A 15000-nucleotide genomic window follows, 5' to 3' on the forward strand; every position below is an offset into this window, starting at 1 on the left:
TATCTATATTATTCTTACTACTACTATAATGTCTCTGCTACTACATTGCACATATCTGTACATGTTGTTCATACATTGTTCATATTATATAGCCATATTTATTCTGCTCTTATAACACTGCACTATATTTCTTGTCCTGTCTATGCCTGTATATCACGTTGCACTTTTCTGCTTTTTTGTACTTCTGGTTGGAGGCAAACTGCATTTTGTTGTCTTTGTACTTGTACTCTGCACAATGACAATAAAGTTGAATCTAATCTAAAAGTATGTGTAGTAGTATAGTGTAGTATTTACCGTGCTGCTCCATCTTCTCCACCAGAGTCTCTGTGTAGTATGTGTATAGGGTGTAGTATGTGTACTATGTGTATAGTGTGTAGTATGTGTAGTATGTGTATAGTGTGTACTATGTGTAGTATGTGTATAGGGTGTAGTATGTGTATAGTGTGTACTATGTGTAGTATGTGTAGTATGTGTATAGTGTGTATTGTGTGTATAGTGTGTAGTATATGTAGTGTGTGTATAGTGTGTAGTATGTGTAGTATGTGTATAGTGTGTATTGTGTGTATAGTGTGTAGTATATGTAGTATGTGTATAGTGTGTAGTATGTGTAGTATGTGTAGTATGTGTAGTATGTGTGTAGTGTGTAGTGTGTGTATAGTGTGTAGTATGTGTAGTATGTGTATAGTGTGTAGTATGTGTATAGTGTGTAGTATGTGTATAGGGTGTAGTATGTGTAGTATGTGTATAGTGTGTAGTGTGTGTAGTATGTGTATAAGGTGTAGTGTGTGTAGTAGTATGTGTAGTAGTTACCGTGCTGCTCCATCTTCTCCACCAGAGTCTCTGTATAGTATGTGTTTAGTATAGTATAGTGTGTAGTATGTGTATAGTGTGTATTATGTGTAGTAGTTTGTGTAGTATGTGTATTAGTATGTGTATAGTGTGTATTATGTGTATTAGTATGTGTAATATTTACCGTGCTGCTCCATCTTCTCCACCAGAGTCTCTGGAGCTTCATCCAGGAAGAAGTCCGGCAGCAGAGGGTGACCTGTCGACCAATCAGAGAGCACCATGAGTATGACATCACACGACAGTGTGTGTGTGAATGCTACAAGCTAAGCTAAGCTAAACTACAGACTTATAAAGCTAGGGCCGATTGGATGACATCACTGATTTCATATCATATCAAAATTTCAGATACAATCATTTTAACAATAAAGTTGACATTTATGTTAAGAACTGAGTTCCAAAACATTAGTTTAAAGGACTTTTTACTTCTCCGTCCACGGTGAAAACACACAATTCATCAATAATAGATCAGTTTTTACTGTACTCCAGTACACATGTTGAGGTACTTGTACTTTACTTGAGTCTTTTCTTTTCATGCCACTTTCTACTTCTACTCCACTACATTACTCTGTTACAGCTTTAGTTACTAGTTACTTTAGTTACTCCGCTACATTCATCTGTTACAGCTTTAGTTACTAGTTACTTTAGTTACTCCGCTTTAGTTACTAGTTACTTTAGTTACTAGTTACTTTAGTTACTCCACTACATTCATCTGTTACAGCTTTAGTTACTAGTTACTTTAGTTACTAGTTACTTTAGTTACTCCACTACATTCATCTGTTACAGCTTTAGTTACTAGTTACTTTAGTTACTCCACTACATTCATCTGTTACAGCTTTAGTTACTAGTTACTTTAGTTACTCCGCTTTAGTTACTAGTTACTTTAGTTACTCAACTACATTCATCTGTTCCAGCTTTAGTTACTAGTTACTTTAGTTACTCCGCTACATTCATCCGTTCCAGCTTTAGTTACTAGTTACTTTAGTTACTCCGCTACATTCATCTGTTACAGCTTTAGTTACTAGTTACTTTAGTTACTCCACTACATTCATCTGTTCCAGCTTTAGTTACTAGTTACTTTAGTTACTCCACTACATTCCTCTGTTCCAGCTTTAGTTACTAGTTACTTTAGTTACTCCACTACATTCATCTGTTACAGCTTTAGTTACTAGTTACTTTAGTTACTCCACTACATTCCTCTGTTCCAGCTTTAGTTACTAGTTACTTTAGTTACTCCACTACATTCATCTGTTACAGCTTTAGTTACTAGTTACTTTACACATTAAGATTCCTGCGCACGCACACACACACGCACACGCACGCACACACACACACACACACACACACACACACACACACACACACACACACACACACACACACACACACCAGGACTTTAACTTGTAACAGAGTATTATTACAGTGTGGTATTAGTACTTTTACTGCAGTAATCTGACTACTTCTCCCTGTAGCATTAGCTGAGTTAACGTTAGCATTAGCTGAGTTAGCGTTACCTGGCTGGACGGCGTACTGCTCGAAGTCCTGGACCCCCGTCTCCTTCAGGACGTCCTCGTCCACCAGGAAGTGACCCGTGTAGTCTTTGGGCCGGGACAGGACAGCGTAGGCGGCGTCCGCCATGATGTCAGCTGTACGACACTGTTTCCCGACGCCCTCGCCGCCTAACATCTCCATCGCTGCTGTCTGGATCGCTACGGCAACAACACACAGGTCAGAGCAGGGCTAGCATCACACAGAGCCTGTTAGCATGCTAGTTTAATATGAAAGTCTATGAGGAGTGTGTTAGCATGCTAGTTTACTATGAGAATGTATGAGGAGCCTGTTACATTACATTATTACATTACATGTCATTTAGCTGACGCTTTTATCCAAAGCGACTTACAATTAAGTGCTTTCAACTGTGAAGGTTCAGACTCCAGACCACAAGCAGTCAGTGTAAATACATTCACTTTAAATAGGCAAAGCTACAAAGAGACATGTGAAAGTGGAGGTTCAAGAATTATTATTATTATTTTTTTTTTTTTTTAATCCGAGGTATAGTCTGAAGAGATGCGTTTTTAGCCTTCGGCGGAAGATGTGGAGGCTTTCGGCCATCCTGATATCGATGGGGAGCTCGTTCCACCATTTGGGAGCCAGGACAGTGAACAGTCGGGATTTGGTTGAGTGATTAGTTCTCCCTCGCTGTGAGGGGGTTAGGGCTGAACGATTAATTGCATTTGCGATAATATCGCGATATGTTAAAACGCGATTTCCTAATCACAAAGGCTGCGATTTGGTCACATGACTCGCGAGAGCAAATCAGTCTGCACTCCACAGAGAAAGCATCAACTAGCACGCTAACGCTACGCCGTACCTGGAGCTGATTTCTGTCATTCAAACAACTCTGAGTTGTAGTTTAAAACTTTTACAGCCATTTTAATAACATGAAGGGTTTTATTCTGGCTCGAGTCCATACATGCAGTTAATGGATACAGACACGCAGAACTCAAGGCTCGGTTAGCAACGATTAGCTCGGATTAGCGGTTAGCTCCGGTTAGCTCCGTTATAAAGATATGAGTGGAGGAGCTGCCACTGAGAGGGGTAACAACCAGACTGATAAATGACGTTCGGGGAGCTTTCACAGCAGCGTGGCCGAGGTGTTTCAACGGTTTTATTAGTACAGTTAATCCCACGGCAAGAACACCAGCAACATGCTAACGTAACGATAGCCTCTCTGAACAAGAACACCAGCAACTAGCTAACGTAACGATAGCCTCTCTGAACAAGAACACCAGCAACTAGCTAACGTAACGATAGCCTCTCTGAACAAGAACACCAGCAACTAGCTAACGTAACGATAGCCTCTCTGAACAAGAACACCAGCAACATGCTAACGTAACGATAGCCTCTCTGAACAAGAACACCAGCAACATGCTAACGTAACGATAGCCTCTCTGAACAAGAACACCAGCAACTAGCTAACGTAACGATAGCCTCTCTGAACAAGAACACCAGCAACATGCTAACGTAACGATAGCCTCTCTGAACAAGAACACCAGCAACATGCTAACGTAACGATAGCCTCTCTGAACAAGAACACCAGCAACTAGCTAACGTAACGATAGCCTCTCTGAACAAGAACACCAGCAACATGCTAACGTAACGATAGCCTCTCTGAACAAGAACACCAGCAACATGCTAACGTAACGATAGCCTCTCTGAACAAGAACACCAGCAACTAGCTAACGTAACGATAGCCTCTCTGAACAAGAACACCAGCAACTAGCTAACGTAACGATAGCCTCTCTGAACAAGAACACCAGCAACATGCTAACGTAACGATAGCCTCTCTGAACAAGAACACCAGCAACATGCTAACGTAACGATAGCCTCTCTGAACAAGAACACCAGCAACTAGCTAACGTAACGATAGCCTCTCTGAACAAGAACACCAGCAACTAGCTAACGTAACGATAGCCTCTCTGAACAAGAACACCAGCAACATGCTAACGTAACGATAGCCTCTCTGAACAAGAACACCAGCAACTAGCTAACGTAACGATAGCCTCTCTGAACAAGTGCACACGGCAGCACGCAACTTCACGAGGGGGAGGGGCTGGAGGCAGCTCCTCTCTGGGCACTGTAAAAAAAAAAAAAAAAAAATACAGTTGTGTGTGTGTGTGTGTGTATATACTATAATTTTACTTTTTTAACTGTAGTGTGTAATTGTGTGTTGTTCATACTATAAAATGATTTATTGTTTGTCTTTGTTGAATAATACAGAAGACAAAGCTTAAAAAAATAATCGAATCGAAATATTTGGGAAAAAAAATCGCAATTAGATTATTTTCAAAAATCGTTCAGCCCTAGAGGGGGCAGCCAGCAGTTTGGCTGATGCAGAACGAAGTGGGCGGGTTGGGGTATATGGTTTGACCATGTTCTGGATGTAAGCGGGTGCTGATCCGTTCGTGGCCCTGTACGTCAGTACTAGTGTCTTGAAGCGGATGCGGGCCGCAATTGGTAACCAGTGAAGAGAGCGGAGGAGCGGTGTAGTGTGAGAGAACTTGGGGAGGTTGAAGACAAGTCGAGCTGCTGCGTTCTGAATGAGCTGCAGGGGTCGGATGGCACATGCAGGCAGGCCAATCAGGAGGGAGTTGCAGTAGTCTAGACGTGAGATGACTAGAGCCTGAACCAGAACCTGAGCCGCCTTCTGCGTTAGAAGGGGACGTATCCTTCTGATGTAATGCAGCATGTATCTACACGATCGGGTGGTTGCAGCAATGTTAGCAGTGAAGGAGAGTTGGTCGTCAAGTGTTACACCCAGGTTTCTAGCAGTCTTGGTGGGGACTACTATAGAGTTGTTGATTGTTATAGTCAGGTCTTGGGTAGGAGAGCCCTTCCCTGGAAGGAAAAGGAGCTCAGTCTTGTCGAGGTTGAGTTTCAGATGGTGTGTGGACATCCAAGAAGAGATGTCAGTCAGACAGGCCGAGATACTGCTATAGCTGCTACCTGAGTTTCAGACTCAGGAAAGGAGAGAATTAGTTGGGTGTCATCTGTATAGCTGTGATAAGAAAAGCCGTGCGACTGAATGTCAGACCCGAGAGAGTTGGTGTACAGAGAGAAGAGGAGGGGACCCAGGACTGATCCCTGAGGAACCCCAGTTTTAAGTGGGCAAGGTTCTGAGCTAGACCCTCTCCAGGTTACCCGGTAGGTTCGGTCTGCCAGGTAAGATGTGAGCAATGAGAGCACAGAGCCTGAGACACCCAGATTTCGGAGTGTCGAAATGAGGATCTGGTGGTTCACTGTGTCAAAGGCAGCAGAAAGATCCAGAAGGATGATGATGGAAGAGAGAGAGGTTGTTCTAGCTGTTAGCATGCTAGTTTACAATGAGAGTGTATGAGGAGTGTGTTAGCACGCTAGTTTACAATGAGAGTGTATGAGGAGTGTGTTAGCATGCTAGTGTGTTAGCATGCTAGTTTACAATGAGAGTGTATGAGGAGTGTGTTAGCATGCTAGTTTACTATGAGAGTCTATGAGGAGTGTGTTAGCATGCTAGTTTACAATGAGAGTCTATGAGGAGTCTGTTTGCATGCTAGTTTACTATGAGAGTGTATGAGGAGTGTGTTAGCATGCTAGCAGTTAGCCACTGACCGGTTTTGGGCCAGAGGGCGTTGACGGCGATTTGACCTCTGAACTCTTCGGCCATCCCCAGGACGCACATGGACATGCCGTACTTGGCCATCGTGTACGCTGGAAACAGAACGACAAACAAAGACGCGTTATTCCTGCCCAGGTGCATGCTGAGCCGCTGGTTCCTGTGGGTTGCCATGGTTACCGGTGTGGTTCTTGAACCAGACTGGGTTGAGGTTGAGCGGCGGCGACAGGTTCAGGATGTGAGGACTGGCGCTCTTCAGCAGGTGGGGGATGACCAGCTTCGACCTGAAACATTAGCACGCGCTCGTTAGCAGGCACTCGTTAGCACACGCTCGTTAGCACACGCTCGTTAGCTTTTTAGAATCATAAACAGTTTATTAGTGTGTCTGTGTGTGTGTGTGTGTATGCGTGTGTCGGTACACGATCCGTTCTGCCTGCACGATCCGTTCTGCACATGCGCAAGATAATACTGTTTTACGCGTCCATACGACCTGCACGATCTGTTCCACGCTAGCCTATGGCTAGCCTCCACCGGGAAGCTAACGTTAGTTTAGCTAACAGCTAATTCGGCTAACCGCTAGCTGACAGCTAGATTCAGTCTAAAATAACGTTAACTCAAACGTAATGGGAAAAGCAGGCTACAGCTAAATTAAGACTTCACAGTAATAACAATAAAGACAAGTATTGAGTGATTGTATTTTAAATGAGCACAAGTAAAGTAGAACTGACGTAACAGCTGTTATATATGTTAGGTGTTTGTTATATATGTCAACATTTATTTTCAAGTTTTATTTTGAGGGTCTTTTAAAGTTATTACATGCTGTCTCAGCTAGCAGTTAGCCGAATTAGCTGTTAGCTTGGCTGTCGACCGGAAGCGTGGAACAGATCGTGCAGTGTCGTAAATCCTCGTACAACCGCGCATGCGCGAACATTTTGCGCATGTGCAGAACGGATCGTGCAGGCAGAACGGATCGTGTACCGACAGCGTGTGTGTCTGTGTGTGTGTGTGTGTGTGTGTGTGTGTGTGTGTGTGTGTGTGTGTGCGTGTGTGTGTGTGCGTGTGTGTGTGTGTGTGTCTCTCTGGGTGTGTCTCTGTGTGTGTGTGTGTGTCTCTGTGTCTCTGTGTGTGTGTGTGTGTGTGTGTGTGTGTGTGTGTGTGTGTGTGTGTGTCTCTCTGTGTGCTTGTTTTACTATATTCGTGGGGTCCAAAAACCGGGGAATACAGTATACTTGTGGGGTCCCGACAACCTTGTGGGCCCAAAATGCTGGACCCCACAAGGTTAAAGGTCTGTTTGAGGGTTAAGACTTGGTTTTAGGATTAGGGTTAGAATTAGGTTATGGTTAGGGTGAGGGTAAGGGTTAAGGTTAGGCATTTAGTGGTGATGGTTAAGGTTAGGGTAAGGGGCTAGGGAATGCATTATGTCAATGACGGGTCCCCACAAACATAGTGACACTAAAATGTGTGTGTGTCTCTGGGTGTGTGTGTGTGTATGTGTGTCTGTACCTCTGTGTGTGTGTGTGTGTGTGTGTGTGTGTGTGTGTGTCTGTGTGTGTCTCTGTGTGTGTCTGTGTGTGTCTCTGTGTGTGTGTGTGTGTGTGTGTGTGTGTGTGTGTCTTACGTCAGATATGTCCCTCTCAGGTTGATTCCCAGCATCAGGTCGACCTTCTTCATCGGCGTCTCCAGAGTTCCCGTGAGGTTGATGGCGCTGGCGTTGTTCACCAGGATGTCGATTCCTGCCAATCAGAACCAAGCACTGTGATGATGTCACCGGCCGACACCACTGACCCAAACACTGAAACCAGTTTCATTACTACACTACAAACTGGAAATCCAGATTTTGCAAAAATGTCTATTAAAAAGAATACACTTTTAAGCTTTCAACGTTTTTTCTTTTACTAAAAAGAATTGGAAAACAGTCAGAAAAATGTTTAAAAAAGCGACAAAAAGGGCACCAACAAAGTAGATAAAGAACAGTTTCCTGTATCAGAGCCCAAACACTGACCTGACTCTCGTTTCCTCGTTATTCTCCCCTTCATATCTTTCTTTTATTCTACCTTTTGTGTGATCTGTGACTCTGTGAAGCTGTAAGAAGTGCGTCTGTACCTCCAAACGTGTCGACAGCTTTCTGCACAGCTTCTCCGATCTGCGTCTCATCTCGGATGTCCACGATGCACGGCAGAGCTTTCCCACCCGCCGCCTCCACTAAAACACACAAAACACATTAATAATCTCACTAAAACACACAAAACACATTAATAATCTCACTAAAACACATAAAACACATTAATAATCTCACTAAAACACACAAAACACATTAATAATCTCACTAAAACACACAAAACACATTAATAATCTCACTAAAACACATAAAACACATTAATAATCTCACTAAAACACATAAAACACATTATTAATCTGACTAAAACACACAAAACACATTATTAATCTGACTAAAACACACAAAACACATTATTAATCTGACTAAAACACACAAAACACATTATTAATCTGACTAAAACACACAAAACACATTAATAATCTGACTAAAACACATAAAACACATTAATAATCTGACTAAAACACACAAAACACATTATTAATCTGACTAAAACACATAAAACACATTAATAATCTGACTAAAACACACAAAACACATTATTAATCTGACTAAAACACACAAAACACATTAATAATCTCACTAAAACACACAAAACACATTAATAATCTCACTAAAACACACAAAACACATTAATAATCTCACTAAAACCCACAAAACACATTATTAATCTCACTAAAACACACAAAACACATTAATAATCTCACTAAAACACATAAAACACATTATTAATCTCACTAAAACACACAAAACACATTAATAATCTCACTAAAACACATTAATAATCTCACTAAAGGCTCTGAAAAAGGCGACGAAAACGTCTAAAAACATGTCTATTAATCTCACTAAATATTTAATATCTGTACATGTTGTTCATACATTGTTCATATTACGTAGCCATATGTATTCTGCTCTTATAAGGTAACTGCTAATACACTGCACATATTTATATTTAATTGATATTACTCTAAACCACCTTCTGTTAACCAACTGTACACTACTGTCTACACTGCTCTATATCTCTGGTCCTGTCTATACTTGATATCACGTTGCACTTTTCTGCTCCTTTTACACTTCTAGTTGGACGGAAACTGCATTTCGTTGTACTTGTACTCTGCACAATGACAATAATCTAATCTAATATAATCTAAATACTTAGATAATGTCCCAACTCTCCAGCAATCAAATATTTCATGTAATTTCTAAACTTTATTTTCCAGCAGCACTAACAGCCACTAGATGGCAGCAGAGTACTCTGTGTATTTGTAGTTTATACTCTTCAGATGTGTTTGTGTGTTCGAGAGGACAGAATATCAAATACTAGACGTGAATAGATTGTATTTTAATACTGAAAAACACATTTTCACTTTTCAGCCTTCAGCCTTTTTAAATGTGGAAACTAATCATTAGAGCAGATCACCACACTCAGCTTTACATGTTACATGTCTCTAGAGTCATTACTCACAGACAGACAGACAGGCAGACAGGCAGACAGGCAGACAGGCAGACAGGCAGACAGGCAGACAGGCAGACAGGCAGACAGGCAAACAGACAGGCAGACGCTTTGTGTCCAATGTATCGTGAAAGAATCAAAAATGTCTTTAAAAAATCTACGTTATTTAACACTGATCTGTCTCTCTGTCTGCCTGTCTGTCTCTCTGTGTGTGTTAGCAGTTAGCCTGTTAGCTTACCCTCCTGTGCGGCGGTGTAGATGGTTCCCGGTAGTTTTGGGTGGGGCTCGGCGGTCTTGGCGGCGATGACGATGTTGGCTCCGTCTCTGGCGGCTTTCAGAGCGATGGCTTTACCGATCCCTCGGCTCGCTCCGGTGATGAACAGCGTGCAGCCCGCTAGCTTCCTGGAACACAGCAGGGGAGATACAAGAGTTAGCTGGCATGCTAATGTGCTAACGTGCTAAGATGCTAACTGGCATACAGAAGGTCCAGCGAAACGGAAGAACATTTTATTATTACGGCCAATGAAAACCCTCCTTTAACTTTGACATAGACTAACGGAGACGGTATGCATGGGTAACATGTTGAGACAGACAGACAGACAGACAGACAGACACACCCCCCCCCCCCCCTTGGAGACAGCAGGACGTCCTGATTGGTTGATTCTTTCGTCTTGATTCTCAGACGGACACATCAGGAGGACATTAACTTTGTTCCAGACCTGTTCCCGTCTCAGGGACAAACTCTGCTGCTGAACAAAGCTAACGTCAGCTAACGCCAGCTAACGCCAGCTAACATTGGTGAATAAATACAACGTCTAACGCCAGCTAACGCCAGCTAACATTGGTGAATAAATACAACGTCTAACGCCAGCTAATGCCAGCTAACGCCAGCTAACGTCAGCTAACGTCCGCTAACATTGGTAAATAAATACAACATCTAACGCCAGCTAACGTCAGCTAACGCCAGCTAACGTTGCTGGACAAATACAACGTCTAACTGTCTCAGGAGCATACACGGAGTTTGCGGGAGGGGGGGGCAGGGGGAGCACTGGGGCAGTCATTCTCTCTCCCTCCTCAAGGTTGCTTGGCTTGTTTGGGATTTTTGGTTTAGTTACTTTTGCGTTTTAGCTTTGTTACCTCTACAGACATCCATACATTACACACATCCATACATTACAGACATCCATACATTACACACATTACACACATCCATACATTACAGACATCCATACATTACACACATTACACACATCCATACATTACACACATCCATACATTACACACATTACTGATTAACTGATTGCACGTTTATCTTTGTTAATATAAATAAATTGGATTTAATTGAACAACCGTGTGTGTCTCCACCTTTTGTCATGCTTAAGAGCCAGGTCATGACAGACGCAAAAAATTAAAATGACTGTTGCACTAGTCTGGACATGTTACCGTGCCAACGTTGTCATAAAGGTTCCCTAAATGCCATGTATATACATTTGCTGTCAACTTACTAATTGATTGCGCGTTTTGTGTAGATTTGGACTTTTATACGTTTATTCCACTTTGTTTAAGTGGCGAGGAGGATCTACTGATCGCTGTGGATTACGGCAAAATACAGATCTTTTTTCTCAACGTGTCTTAATGTTTTACGGTGTGACTGCGCTGCGTTTCTGCGTTTCTGCGTTTGGAGATCATCTCAACAGACTGGAGGTCCAACTCTGATTGGTCACCGTTACATTTTAGTTGAATTTAGGTGGCGGGGCAGTTTGTCTCCGTCTGTCTGTTGCGTTCCCAGACAGCCGTGCTGTGATTTCATAAGGGCGAGTTGTTAAATTGTTACAATGTAACTTAATTAGGGCTGTCAAATGATTCATTTTTTTTAATAGCGATTAATCGCATATTTTATCACATGATTAAAATTCTATTATTTTGCATTTCAGAACAGTTTTTAAGTCCATATTAACAATGGAAAGCCATTCTTACCAGTGGATCTTGATTGGGAATCAAATGAATGCAAAGAAAGTTACTTTATGAACTTGATTTTAAGATTTGTAATTATTTATTTACTGTCAACAAAAGAAAAATGTGTGAATCTGTCATTATTGCACAATTCCTCCAAGTACCTAACTAAAAAACTACAAATCCCTCTCCTTACCAGAGTCCATCTAGTGTTTAGTAACTCCTAAATAGGGCTGTCAAACCATTCATTTCTTTTAATTTCTCTGAATTTCTGCGATTAAAAAAAATGAATCGCATCGCGGCGGCCCTTAATCGCATCGCGATTAACGCGTTAATGCTGACAGCCCTAAATTTAAAATCTTCTTTAAAAATAAACATATGTTTATTTAGCATGTTTGTTTTGGCCATATGTGCTCATGCTGCGTTCCCCAAGTGGTAGCCTGGTCTCAGCTGCTAGACCCCTGCTCGAATGTCAAACTCCACCTATGCTCAGGACCAAACTCTCATGAGATCTGGAGACACAGAGAAGCTAACGTCAGCTAACGTCAGCTAACGTTAGCTAACGTCAGCGAATGTTGGTGAACAAATATAACGTCTAACTGTCGTCTTTCTGGTTTTTATTTAAAGAAGGGAAGAGAGAAACTCCCTCTGGGACCTGAGGAAAGGTTTCAGCTCCTTTTATCCACCGTTTAGTTGATTATTTCGGAAAGAAATTGACGTTTTTTTCCAAAAAATGTTGGTGTTCTTTTCTACTGTTTCTTCACTTTTCACACACACACACACACACACACACACACACACACACACACACACACACAGACACACACACACACACACACAGACACACACAGACACACACACAGACAGACAGACAGACAGACACACACACACACACACACACACAGTTGCTTTCTTCGACATTTTTGGAACTATTTTTGCAGGTTTTTTCAACGCTATCAATCAATGTTGAACATTAAAGCTTTTGGTGATGCTCGTGATGAATAACAACTTTGAAATTACTTTATTTTCATTGAAAGATTTTCAAAATAAAACTATTTTTTTTTTACTATTTTCCTTCAGACAAGATTAAAATGTTCTACCATTATGTGTTTCTGTTTGTTTGATTTTCACGTCATTTTGTGCGAATTGGAAATAGTCCAATTAAGTTTTCAGAAGACTTCCTGTTTACTTTTCACAATAAAAGCCCCCAACAAAGAAGATACCATCGTAGGCTTTTATTGTGAAGGAACATTACCTGTTTGAATAGTGTTGCAATAAACATCCAACAAAACAAACATTAACGCTGTTTACCCAAAAATGTGAAACTGAAATAAAATCATAAAAATATGAACGCTGGAGCTGCTGTTAGCAAGTAAGCTAACTAATGCTAACGCAGCTAAATTAAGGAGAAAACTTCTGCTGCATTCACCAAACCCTATAAAACATCTGGTACTTAATTATTGGTAGTATCTGTGTGTATGTTGGAGAAGAAACCCCAACAAGAATAGTTTTAAACACGAGGAACGACCACCAAAAGCTGCGTACACCAAACTCCACTGAAAAAAAATGTAACTTTTAAAATAACTTGCTTGCAGATAATAGGACAGACAAGACAGAACTGAACTGAGTCCAGTTTCTGAAGCAGATGATTTGAACACACAATCCGGCTCACATAAAGTCCCGATATATAAAGTGTTTACTTTCATTAAGACCCCTTTTCTTAAAGTGGTTCTAGGTTTGAAGTGGACTGTGTGAATAACGCCACCGCGCAACAAGAACGGTTAGATAATGCAACGCTGGAATGCAAGAGCGGCTGTTACCAAACTCCGTAGAAGAAACCTTCAACTTTCAACGGAACGTGCTCAAAGGTCAAAGGACAAAAGCACCAAAACCAAACTACGTACAGTTTTTGTAGCAGAAATGTCCCCTTCGGAATTCGGCTGAAGTTCAACCCCAAACACAAGCACCGTATGTCAGTAACATCTCTGTAATTATTGAGTTTTTTCTCGGTTTAGTAATGGACGGTTTGAGTAAAGTCAGCGTTGTTTTGCGGGTTTTCTGTGCGGGTTTCTGAACGTGTGGCGGTGTAAACTCACCCTGTGTTCTGCAGCATCGTGAAATATATCTGTGTTGAAGTTCTTATTGAAGAATGACAGCCTGTCGTCTAGTCCACCTTTCACCCACTTCAAGATTCCTCTCAACCGGAACTCAGAGATCACCTACTCCGCTCCACTTCCGGTCTGCAAACAAAGATGCACCCGCGTGGATAAAGATAGATCAATCTTTGTTTACAGTCTCTGGGATGGCACATATATATATATATATATATATATATATATATATATATATATATATATATATATATATATATATTTATTGCTTATTTCTTATTAATGTTTTAAATGTTTGTGTTTACACACAGGGTAACTTACTGTCTCTCTGTCTCTCTAATAATAATAATAAAATAATCCTAATAATAATAATATAATAATAATAATAATAATATAATAATAATAATAGTAATAATAATAATAATAATAATAATAGTGATAATATAATAATAATAATAATAATAATAATAATAATAATGATGATAATAATAATAACAATAATAATAATAATAATAATAATATAGTGTAATAGTAACAGTGAAAGCTGTGTGAATTTAGTTTAAATGATTTCTTGATTATTGTCTTTGATCTCTAAAAGGCGTGTCCGCGCGAGCCGCCATGTTGTGCCGTGACGTCACCAAACGGGAAGTGATCTCGTTGTTTCTGCTGCCTGGCTGCGCTGCGGAAGGCTCGCGGACCACAAACACCACAACAACAACTCTTCTTCCTCCTCTTCCTCCTCCTCGCGGACCATGGACGGGTGAGCGCGAGGAACCTTCCCCAAACCTCTCCTTCCTTACACGCGCGGCGTTTCCTTGGCGACTGAACCGCACCTGCGCGAGCCTGTTCGGCGTCAACCGCTCCTTCTTGTGTGTGTGTGTGTGTGTGTGTGTGTTGTTGTTGTTGTTGTTGTTGTTGTTTACCTGTTTACCGGAACATGTTCCCGCCACAGATCCCTCTAGCTCCCCGCTGACTCCGCTCTCTTCTTCCCGCCCGTCGCGCGCTGTTTATCGCTCGTTTTCGGCTGTTGTTTTGGTCCTAACAGAGATCATCTCTACAGCGGCGCTGGTGGGAAGTGTCGCGAGCAAAAAGGCACAGCAGGGAGCGACGATTCAGCGTTTGATTGGCTGAAATCCCGCGATAACTGCACGTAAACACGTCCAGAACGGACTGATTGCTTTATCCATAGATATAGAACATGTTCTATATCTATGCCTTTATCTGTGTGTGTGTGTGTGTGTGTGTGTGTCAGGTTATTGATTCATGTTAGTGTGTGTTTGTGTGTGTGTGTGTGTGTGTGTGTGTGTGTGTGTATATCTGTGTGTGTGAGTAATAATAATATATTAATATGAATGGATTTCTGTGCAGG

The 15000-nt window shown here is 41.4% G+C and overlaps 1 protein-coding gene and 1 pseudogene across 1 annotated transcript in view; one reads left to right on the plus strand and one right to left on the minus strand.

Moving 5' to 3' along the window:
• hsdl2 (hydroxysteroid dehydrogenase like 2) overlaps positions 1-14650 on the minus strand; it is an 18487-nt gene extending 3837 nt beyond the window's left edge. The window contains exons 1-9 of the mRNA XM_031309528.2: positions 14555-14650; positions 13617-13760; positions 9806-9969; positions 8102-8200; positions 7617-7731; positions 6179-6282; positions 5995-6093; positions 2361-2555; positions 974-1045 (exon numbers count right to left, since the gene is read on the minus strand). Of these exons, the coding sequence (XP_031165388.1) occupies positions 974-1045; positions 2361-2555; positions 5995-6093; positions 6179-6282; positions 7617-7731; positions 8102-8200; positions 9806-9969; positions 13617-13633 (865 nt within the window). The 5' untranslated portion in view covers positions 13634-13760; positions 14555-14650. The remainder of the gene's footprint in view (positions 1-973; positions 1046-2360; positions 2556-5994; positions 6094-6178; positions 6283-7616; positions 7732-8101; positions 8201-9805; positions 9970-13616; positions 13761-14554) is intronic.
• LOC116057122 overlaps positions 14250-15000 on the plus strand; it is a 14169-nt pseudogene continuing 13418 nt past the window's right edge.

This window comes from Sander lucioperca, chromosome 14, assembly GCF_008315115.2.
Source record: "Sander lucioperca isolate FBNREF2018 chromosome 14, SLUC_FBN_1.2, whole genome shotgun sequence".
NCBI lineage: Eukaryota > Metazoa > Chordata > Actinopteri > Perciformes > Percidae > Sander > Sander lucioperca.